The 11,107-nt window shown below is 47.9% G+C and overlaps 2 protein-coding genes across 2 annotated transcripts in view; one reads left to right on the forward strand and one right to left on the reverse strand.

The window, feature by feature from the left end:
• Positions 1 to 763: 763 nt before the first annotated feature.
• Positions 764 to 2,266, reverse strand: LOC135813348 (V-type proton ATPase subunit S1-like). The gene has a single exon (XM_065326447.1). It carries the CDS (start codon positions 2,264 to 2,266, stop codon positions 764 to 766), a length of 1,503 nt encoding a protein of 500 aa, XP_065182519.1.
• Positions 2,267 to 2,909: 643 nt separating this feature from the next.
• The window catches only part of LOC135813862 (PAN2-PAN3 deadenylation complex catalytic subunit PAN2-like), a gene marked incomplete in the record, with an annotated part of 38,832 nt that continues 30,634 nt past the window's right edge, over positions 2,910 to 11,107 (forward strand). Inside the window, 7 exon segments of the mRNA XM_065326885.1 lie at positions 2,910 to 3,334; positions 4,160 to 4,326; positions 7,021 to 7,141; positions 7,622 to 7,699; positions 9,108 to 9,226; positions 10,365 to 10,428; positions 11,036 to 11,104. Of these exon segments, the coding sequence (XP_065182957.1) occupies positions 3,224 to 3,334; positions 4,160 to 4,326; positions 7,021 to 7,141; positions 7,622 to 7,699; positions 9,108 to 9,226; positions 10,365 to 10,428; positions 11,036 to 11,104 (729 nt within the window).

The following is an 11,107-nucleotide window of genomic DNA, read 5'->3' on the forward strand; positions in this document are numbered from 1 at the left end:
GCTGTTTCGCATCCGTAGGAACTCCACCATCATTCAAGGACATGTCCTTTTAATCATGAAATTGAAATTCAATTGTACATGTAAATAGAAGCGCAGCGAGGTGGTAAAGGGATGCTTCCAACAGCGCAAGCAGCAAGGAAACTAATCCTTCGCGTTAATAAAACTCCCTACAACTTAGTCAACACATTCGAAATTGAAACCCATTTGACTACACTACAGGGAATATCGGATACTTGTGATCAGTATGCAAGCTATCAGAAAAGATGATAGCAAACACGAATAAAACAGCGTATGTGTAGCACTCGTGAGATACACTCGTGAGATTCGGCCAGGGAACTAAGGGCTGCTGTAGTGCTCCCGTCCGGCTATCATAGCTGTGTGAAGCAATCTCTGAAAGGCATGTTAGGCGGCAAGCTGAGCAGATGTACAGGTGAAAACGACGGTAAAGCAAATAGAACTTGAAAACAATAATTAAAATAATGATGATGACCGGCAGTAGGCGTGTGCCTGGTCACCAAACGGTGGCGGCTGCGGCACTCGGCCAGTCGGGGAGCTAAATAAGCAGCAAAACCATCAAGCATCACTGCGAGAAGAGCTGCAAGGAGTGTGCGGCGTGAGAGGAGAGCAGGTACTAAATTTTCAACCACCTAGGTTTTGCCGTCGTCGCGGCGGCCACTGACGGCCGACTACCACCGACAAACACGTGTTGGTATATGTAAAATATGACAATACACATCTCGTCACTGATATCTACATTCACGGCCTACTTCTCCACCTGGATGTTCCTGCCCTTAGGATCGTCAAAGCGGTCAGGTGTTTCCATGCTGATGAAGATGATGGACGCCATGAAGAGGACGAAGAACAGGAAGATGGCAACAATAATTCCCATCCACGTCTGGCCGGTGAAGTAGCCCACGCAGTCGATAGGAGCGCTAAACGTAATGTTATGTCCCGGCTTGGTCTCGAGAGTGAATGCCTGTATTTGCAAGCCGGCGATATGCAGGTCGGCTTCAAGACTGCTGGCGTTGCCGCAACCAGTGCGATTGAGAGCTTCCAGCGAGTTAGCATACTGACGGGTGCGCCAGTACGTTCCGTTGCTGAGAACCTGCTCCCACTGACGCTTCGGTTGACAGCTGAATGAGAAGCGCTGAGGGGCAATGACCCAGTCGACCTCATGCTGCGGGATGTAGCATGGCAAGGTATCATCGACTGGTTGCCCAGCCATTTGCACCCTGATAACACTCAACTCCCAGTAGAACGAGTTGTTAGCAGACCTTGCAGTTTTGTTGCTCAGCCGCCCATTGGTCTTGGAGAACACAAAGTGAAGAGTAGCCGATAGTCCGCCATCAGACGCAGTAACAAGGGCCGTCACACTCGTGCTCTGTAGCTTCTCATCATCGCAGCCGATCAGCTGGTTCTCAGGAACGGCAGATGTGAAGTTTAACGTGGTGTTAAGACGCCTGAAGTTCAGCTGGATGTGTGTGAACGACAGCAAGACGTCCGGAGGAACAGAGCCGTTCACAGCATTGGCACAATAGTACGCAAAGATTACGCGCTGTTCCTCGTCAGTATCTGCTGCTGCCGCCACCGTCTCTGCAGCAAGCAGATGGCGCGCAGGAGCATGCACGGATTCGTCGACAGCAGCGGTGTCGTGCGAGGACGAGAGAAGAAGCGTGTGGTGATCGGTGGGTAGTCGGCTGCGCAGGGCACCGACCAGCGTGTCACATCTCTTCAGGTAGGCCATGCGATCCAGCTGCTCCGAGCTGCTCGGAACGTGCACAATCCACAGCGAGCTGGTGCCCTCGGTGTGTTCCAGCGTTGCCAGGTCGTCCTCACTGCGTGCATCCACGCTCTGCACACTGACGTCACCATGCTCAGCAAGGTACGACTCTAGCGATTCACTCAGCGACGTACTGGTGAGTGTAGTGACGCTGGGCACGACAGCTTGCGATCTGGAATCGTCCAGCATGCTCTTCAGGTTACTGAACACTCCTCCTGAGGACTTTTCGCCATCGTACGCATCGCCGAATAGAGAGAAATCTTGAAGCTTCAAATCATCAATGGCTACAAATGTGAAGACATGGGATTTTTCGCGAGGCAATCTAGCCACTAGCTCCTCGGCAGACACTCCTTTCCCGCTACGATAATCCAGCTGCAAATCTAACGACGAAGACACCACCACTGGTTGCACGGCACCGTGTGCTATCCTTGCCGCCCATAGGCAGGCAATGGCAGCAGCCAGAAGAAGAGTTTGTCCCCTCGCCATTTCTCTTCTCCCCTGAGCAACGAACGCATGCGCTCTCAACTGTGAACAGGTGAAAACGGTCGCGATCGCGGCGAGCTTTTGTGCGTATCCGTGCAGTGCATGAACTGCATGCACTGATCTGATGAAGGCCACGCTCTGATCTGACGTCCTTGAACGGCTTGATCCAAGCTAGCCTGTAGCCTAGCGCCTACAGACCTACACTCCGCTACATGTACAGTACAGGCCAGGGACGACCAACAGGCTACACTGAATGACTTGTACTAGTATTGTAGATCTACACTGACTGTGCAGTGTACTGCACCGCCAAGGCAAGAGGCAAGACAGTAGTTCACCGACAGTCGACACATCATTTTCTACGTTGAAAGACTTGCACTGATCAGTGACAGTGCTAGCCGGCCATAGCTGCTGTTCTTGCGCACATGTGAGTTCGCTGGGATCACATGTCCGCTGTCGTCATGGTCATGTGCAATGATCTGATCATGATGTGAGTTTTTTTGTAGTCGTCAAAAAATCCTTGTGCGCGTGCATGATCGTGACGTCATGACGTCGCTTTGATTTTGAGATTTTTATCCATAATTATAATCTGATAATCTGACAATCAATTATTTTGATTTGTTTCGAACACACAATCATTCATGAAGAAAGTCAAAGATTCTGAGAAGTCTTTTCGCTTCGTTCAAATCGTTGACATTGACAGCAATTCCACATGTACATGTAGGTGTGTAGTGCTTGGCATTGTTATCTTCGGTGTTGTGCTTTCAGTGGAGCAGCCGTAGTGAAGCCTGGCTTGGGAACACTGTACAGAAGCGTGCACTATTACGAAGTCCTGTTTTTTATTTATTAGAATGGCAGCTTGATCACATTTCTTGGTAGTAGAAGAAGATAGCAACCCCAAACGAGAAGGCAGTTATGAATGTGCCCCGTGCTTGATAGTTTGGCTGCGTCATATCACGCGAAATGGCTTTCCAGCATGTGCAAACTGTGTACGCCGGCGGGGCTGGCCCGTTTTCCACCACTGCCGTTACATTCGACCCTCTGGAGGAGTTAGTTTGGACAGCGAACACAGGAGTGAGTATAGGTACCTAGTTGACAACTATTAGTAAGCATGCTTCAGAAATCATCAGAAAATCATCACTTTCTTCTCTACAAAATTTATTTCAAATATCAAATTCTACTCCCTGTCACAATTTTAATCTGTAAAAATGACGGTCAACTCAGCTCTAATAGCACACGCTCTATCTAGCTGTAAACAGTGCTGTCACTTCTTGCAAATCCATATTGTCTCATCTCCTCTCATCACTATTATCATTATCATCAGTTCGCGCCTTGCGTCTAGTTGATGGGTGGCAAGAGAACTACAGAGAGAACGGGATTGAGCGTGTGTGTTGGCTGCCACCCTACAGACTATATAGAGCTGCATGTGGAGCCATCAAACCCTTATCCCGTCAGTTATAAGTAACTTAAAAAAGTTAATTGCTGAGCCACTTCTAGTGAGTTCCCTCGACAGAATTTTAATACTCACCAACACTACACAGGCCCTGCTCCCGCATGGTGTGCCAATGTCGCTGTTGTTGTTTGCCAGTTGAATGTGCCCTCGTTTCAAGATTAGATTGTGCTCCGTCATGTTGCAGGACATCTTGCAAACGACAAAACAGTTCTGGATGACAACTGACCTTAACACACATCATGGGATTGACTAATTCAGCTGAAGATATAGGTAAACAGATGATCATCAGGCAGAGCGATCAAGCGACAGAGCCACGAGCGTTTCTAGGAAATCGTTCAAGCTGATTGCAGGAGAGCCATGGTCTAGACTAGTGGGTGTAGACGTGACGTGGATGGCTGCGTTGATAGTATTATTTCCTGCTACTACTGCTGCTATTTATTGTGTAGGGTTACATTTCATCACACCACAGTACTGAACTGGCAAAGTATTCATCTTATGCGACCACTCATGAACCAGTGGCTGGCTTGGCAGCTCTGGCATCAGGAATCCTCTCCGTGGGTAGCAATGCTGTTCGTCTGCACAGTCGGCAGGGTGTTTGCCACTATACTGTCAAGTAAGTGTGCTGTCATCTTGTGTGTGTGTGTGTGTGTGTGTGTGTGTGTGTGTGCGTGTGCGTGCGTGCGTGTGTGTGGATATGGGTATGACTCTACTACCGTATGAGTCAATCTACCATATCTCAGTTATTTCTTGTCCTGAGAATCAAATGAAAGGTTCCGCGGGCATCAGTAAACTCCAGGCTGTGAGATTGAAAAGTGCCTAAGAGCCATGACCTATCCGGAGATATCATACGTGCCAATTACGCTACTTGCCAGTTTATTTGTAGTTTTCAGCCTTTTTAAAAGCGACATTTTGGTTTTTTTAAGTGTCAGCTATGTCACAAGGCACGTTTCCTGACTTGGGCGATGGCATAGTGATGATCTGTACAAAGCTATTCTGAGTCCTACGCTGGAGGAGAGTGAAATGGCTGCTTGCGGATCTGGCACCGGATCTGGCACCATGACGACTTTGGTGAGTAGCAGTGATTTATGACAACCAGGATGTTAGGTGTGTGGGCTCTTTCGATTCCCCGTGAAAAGGCCTTTCCAGAAAGACCGATCTTGTAGGAATTGAGCACCCGGAACTGAAGCTTTGATTTTTGAAGTGTTTGTGTTGCAATTGCTGGACTGTGCCACTTGGTGTCCCGTGGTGGTAAAGTGGCTAAACACGGCAACACACACATATCTAACATGTGTACAGTAAAACCTGGCTTAAACGACCTCTGCTCTGGTTTTACCGACCGTTTTTCCATGCACGGACAGTTCTTCACAGAAACTGCACCGGGTGCAGCGACCACCTGCCTTGCGCGACCAGCGACCGACTTTCAGTTTGCCAAGTGTCATATCTGACCTGCATACAGCGATCAAAACTAGCCAAAAGTGCTATCCTGGCTGGCAGGAAGGGTTGACTGCAACAGGGTTGAAGTGCGCTCAGAAGCAAGAGCACGCAGTCAACAAAGTGACAAGTGAAAGTACAGGGTGCGCTGAATCCACTTGAGTGAGGTGTGAAACTCATGGTGTGCTCCCACATCAGCGAAACCCATTTCAGCGCGGTTGACACCAGCGCCCCTCTTATGAGCATTCCCCACTTTGCACAGCACTCAATTCGGCATGACCCGAATCGAATGTCTCCTGTTACAGCGTGACTCAAATACTCGATTCAACTCGACTGATTTCAACGCAAACTCACAATCTCTCGAGGCAGAGAATATTAAAACAAAATAACATGTTACGCTACTGAAGCAAGTTGTATTTAACACCGTTGAGGAACTCCCGCACAGTGATCTCTTGATCTTCCAGCCTGCGCTGCAGCGTTGCGACTCGGGCGTTCAGTTGCGCGTATTTTTGTACACTCCGGTGTGTCTGTTGGCCCACTGCTATTTGGTGAAGAGCAGTTTCCGAAGATGCTCGCTCTTTTTGCAGCCCTTAAATGAGTCGCCACAAGTCAGGATGGTAGCATCCAACTACTGAGGCGAACCGTGTGCCATCCTTCGACGTGGTTGTTCGTTCGGGTTCCAAGATGTCGGACGTTCCGTCGAGACAATGGACACCCTTTGCTCCAATTCGTTGCAAAGTACTGAAACTTTACGTCAAGTAATAGCGAATTCTGGTGCTGTTCTTGTCCGAGATTGTGGAATTCTTGGACGACTTGATCAGTGGGAAGAAATGCTAATGCAGCTAATGACCGGATCAAATCTCGGACTTCCTGATTTGTCTGACACTGATATTGGTGACCTGATGCTTGGATTTTTCTGTAGAGCGCCTCTTGTCCACCCGGTACGCGAATCCATTCTGGATTACTGCGCGGCCTCCCGATTGCGTTACGGTCAATAACTCTGACTCTATGTCTTCAATGTTCTCAGCAGCCATTTTCGACGAATTGAGATCGAGATGTTGGAAATGGGCCGAAATGAGCCGGCTATATTGGGTCATGTGTGAAATAGGTTGCGCTATGTTAGGACAAACCTGAAATGGGGCGCGCTGAACTAAGAGTGCTGAAATGACGGTCGGCTGATATTGGTGGCGCTGAACTGGGTGGCAATCAGACTCATGGGTGCTGTGCGTGCACGAACGTGTTCTATGCTCCACACTAGGGGTGAAACGGTTCCATGTTTTTCATGTTCGGGTACCCGAATGCCAACATTGTTTCCCACGGTTCGGGTATCGGTTCCATGCACTCTTTTCTCCAGACCGACAAAATGCGTTCGCGACAATTATTTTTTAGAAAAAACATTTTTACGAGCAAGGATGAGATATCGGAGAGTCCAAGTGCGAAGAAGATAATGACCATGATGACCAGAGAACTCTTTGGAAGAGTGGGGATCGTAAGGTAAGACATTTAAAATCTTGAGTAGACTTGACGTGTACATGTATTTGTACAAGAACGAGATTTTTCGAGTTTCGGTTCGAAATTTGACGGAACGGGTACCCGAATCTTTTCGGCTGGCGGTTCCAAAACCGGTTCCTTACCCGAACCGTTTCACCCCTACTCCACACCTGTCAATATGAGTACATGGAAGTACATGTATGTACACGATCCGATATGCCGTGAATGTACGGGACCTGGTTCTAAAGACCACCTGGGTTTAACGGCCGTTTTGCTTGCACCGTGAGGTGTGAGGTGTGAGGTGGTCGCATACACCAGGTTTTACTGTAGATATACAATAGTCGCTCTTCTTTGCCTTTCTTGTCATCTCCTTGTGGATTTGCAGGAATGAAAACTTTGAGCACTTGGTTTGTCTAACTGAGTCTCAAAGTGGTTCAGCAGCATGGGTTAGCGGTGGACAGAGCATTTCAGCCCTGGATATCCCCACCGGGACTATCACTAACACGGTATGCCTGTGTGTGTGCGTGTGCGTGTGTGTACACCTGTATGTACACATGTGTGTGTGTGTGTGTGTGTGTGTGTGTGTGTACACATGTGTGTGTGTGTGTATGTGTATGTGTATGTGTGTGTGTGTGTGTGTGTGTGTGTGTGTGTGTGTGTGTACACATGTGTGCGTGTGTGCGTGTGTGTGGGTGTGTGTATGTGTGTGTGTGTGGGTGTGTGGGTGGGTGTGTGTACACATGTGTGCATATGTGTGTGTGTACACATGTGTGCACCCGCACGAAATGCAACGTACGGGTGCAGTGCGCACCTGGAGTAATTGATCTGTCGCCGCATTTTTGTGGTGTGAGCTGAATAAACACAAGAATTGAAAAAATGAGTGGGTTAATGTATGTATGTGTCTGTCTGTCTGTGTCTGTATGTGCCCGTGTGTTTATGTGTGTGTGTGTCTCTCTCTCTATATGTGCATGTGTGTTTATATGCAGGGAGCGTGTTCAAGTGATCATATCGTTCTCCGCAACAACCAGGATCGCTTCATCTGCGCTGGAACTAGCTCTGGCAAGGTACTAGCACTACTTGTACTACTGGACCACCGTACATATCTACCTACACCTGTACTGTACTGTAGAGTGCCTACTGCATTGCAAACAGATGCTAGTTAGTGCAGAGCATTGGCAGTGTTTTCTTCAAGTAGAGAATGGACATACACACAGTATAGATAGACCATTGACAGCACTAGTACAGTGCGTATCGGTTATAGCGTGGTCGTGTAAAAGATTATACTAGGGACCTTTCGCATCTGCTGCGAATCGAATGCGAAACGAAAGTTTGATTCAGCTCTTCCTCGTTTCGTTGAAAACAGATTCAGGTTTCGCAAGTCGTCATGCAAATGTCCATGGCAACTACGAATACGGCTGGTGGCTTGGCGTACGCATGTTTACACACACGTGCATGGATCATGGAATCAAGGGAAAAATGTGTACGTGGCAAAAAAATGTGTACCTGACGGATTCGGAGCGCGCCACGAATGAAGAGGCTTCTATTCGTGAATACGAGCTCTCCGCAGGGACGAATCCTCGAACCCAGATGACGAATCAGCATTCGTTTCGTATCCGTACGCGTGGTGCGAAAGGTCCCTATTGCCTACAAGAATGAACTCTCATGTTTTCATAATCATAACATGGGTTTCAAGTGCACATTTATTCTTACAGGCAATTTTATCGTACAGTAGAATATAATTATCGGTCCTAGGAATGGACTTTGTGTAGCAAAACATACCAGATTAGTACAAAGTGTCTCGCCTGTAGTAATAACATCCGTCCACTGCAGTTCTGATCGGACTCTCGTTGCGTCGTAGTGCTGCAGGTTCGACTGTTGTGGTCATGTAACTCATGGTGGATAGCCACATGGTAAGCCTATGGGACTATGACCAGCCGCATGCACAGTAGCACTACATGTAGGATGATCTGCCTGCCTCTGTGCACATGCATATGATATGCCACACTTGATTTATCGTGTGTAAGAAATATCGGAAATAAGAATAGAAGGTCGTTTTTCAAACACCCACGCTGTAACCGATACCTACTGTACTTGTAATAGTGCCCTTTACCTACCGGTACATTGCTCAGGCTGGACTGCTGACACCTGAGTGATTAGCGTTACTATTCTGACAGCAAGTTTGCTGCTTGACAAAGATATGTCTAGCCTTCCCTGGCACAAGTGCTAAACTCATTTGTCATGTTCAAAGAATGTCTTGGCATCACTCCACTGGTATGATGGTCTTCTGTGTGTGTGTGTGTGTGTGTGTGTGTGTGTGTGTGTGCACGTGTGTATGGTTGTGTGTATGTGTGTGTGTGTGTGTGCACATGTGTGTATGTGTGTTTGTGTGTGTGTGTGTGTGTGTGTGTGTGTGTGTGTGTGTGTGTGTGTGTGTGTGCACGTGTGTGTGTTTTCATGTGTGTTTGGTATCAGGTGATACTGCATGACCCGTCCAGTCTGCGGGTCGTGCACAGTATGGATCCGCACGGCGGAACCATCAATGACATTGATGTTGCTGGCAACACTCTAGTGACCTGTGGCTGGTCCCAGCGGTGAGTCACCATGATGTCATCATCTGGAATTTTATGACATCATTGTCATAATTATTCCTAATGCAGCATTATTGATTCATCAACCTTAGTTCATTGGCTATGCAGCTTCTGCAATTGCACAGTATCTGCAGTCATCCATGTCCAAGTTGTGTGATGATCGATTGCTGTATTTTCCGCTCTCACAGCTCATGGAGCACCACTGTATAATACCCCCCCCCGACCTCTTAGAGGGTGCTCACACTGCAACCAAAACATGCATCCATGCCCTCAAGCGACCAAGTAATGCACGGCAACAGCAGAACGCGACGTAAATGCTGCGGTTTCGTTTCGAACCTTAACTGCAGCCTTCGAGTGGTGCCACGTCTTGGCCCGTGCAGTTGCATGGAAACGAAACTTGTTTCCAATCACACCAGGAGGCCTGAATTCGACATGCGTGATCATCAGGGTGGAATATTTGAATTAGTCGGGCACACAGGCAAGGAAACAAGCTGCCCCTCGTGAAGAAGAATAAATCAGCATCTGTCAGTTTTGGAGGTCGAGTGTCAACTGAATATTTTTTTTCCGGTTTTTGATGAAGTGATAGTGTTCACTGCCTGTAAAAACAATTTTGAAAAGCCAACATTTTTCAAAACGTCACAACAGTTTTCCCTGGCATCTTTAGACTCTGTGAGCACAATCATCATGTGTCTGTGTAATGCTGTCGCTTGACGTGCACCCTTTGTCGTAGTGTGAGCACACCCGTAGATGGATTTCACAGTACATGTAATCAGTAGAATTATGTGGTGTGTGCGTGCGTGCGTGTGTGTACGGCATGGTTCTAGCCAGGTAATAATAGTAGGGGGGGGGGGGGGGAAACAGTTACCCCGTATCCAATTTTTTCCACTTTCCAATATTGTCTTGCCACGCTAAATGCAACGTATGGGGCGAATCCCTGACTTCGCCCCTGACAAATGTGCCTTCATGAACCATCTAATAGTGACTTTCGGCTGCATTTTCGTAGAATTGCAAGAAAAACTCGAAAATCGGAAATGAGTAGGGTGGGGGGGGGGGGGGGCTATATCCCCTTTGGCTAGAACCCTGGTACGTATGTGTGTGCGTGTGTCAAATTGGTATGGCTTGGTGCATTGTGTGTTTACAGCGCTATGGAACGTCATCTGATGGTTTACGACTTGAGAATGCTCAAGAGTATGGTGCCTTATCAGGTGAGAGTTAGCCATATTTAGCAACAGGCCATGAGTATGGTCCCTTATCAGGTGAATGTTAGCCATATTTAGCAACAGGTCAAGAGTATGGTGCCTTTAACGAGTTAGCCATATTTAGCAACAGATCATGCCATGTGTGTACTGGCCCCTTATACCTGTCCCCAATAGAACTTTTCAAGGTCGTGCCAAAGGTCACTTTTTGGGGTCATGTGTGAGAAATTTTTGAATCTCTGGTGAACAGGCGAAGCCCAGTTCACGTTCACTTTGTATGGGAAATTTGGGAATGGATGCGTGTAGGTGAAAGAAGCAGTAGAATGGCACTCCACTTGATGTCCGGAACTCGTGTTGAGTCAGAGCAGCTGCCAGGAAGCCCTTCCATGGCTTGGGCGAAAAAGAACAAGCTTCAGAATCGCTCCAAGCACTGTGGAGACGAACCTGTTACATTTCGTATACTTTTCAATGCGTTTTGACATGCGACCCGTTGACCGCAATCTCGGGGTGAGCACCGGGGCGGTGGCGGGAACGGCGTCCGTGAAAAAGCTCTATAATGCCTTTGACATTCAGAATTTAACCACCCTCTGGTTTTCTGTGTGCTTGATGTGAACAGCTTCCCATCGCTCCATGTGTGGTTCGATTTGTGCCTGCGTACTCCACCAGCTTACTAGCTCTTGATCAGGTT

Source organism: Sycon ciliatum, chromosome 4, assembly GCF_964019385.1.
Source record: "Sycon ciliatum chromosome 4, ocSycCili1.1, whole genome shotgun sequence".
NCBI classification, from domain to species: Eukaryota; Metazoa; Porifera; class Calcarea; order Leucosolenida; family Sycettidae; genus Sycon; species Sycon ciliatum.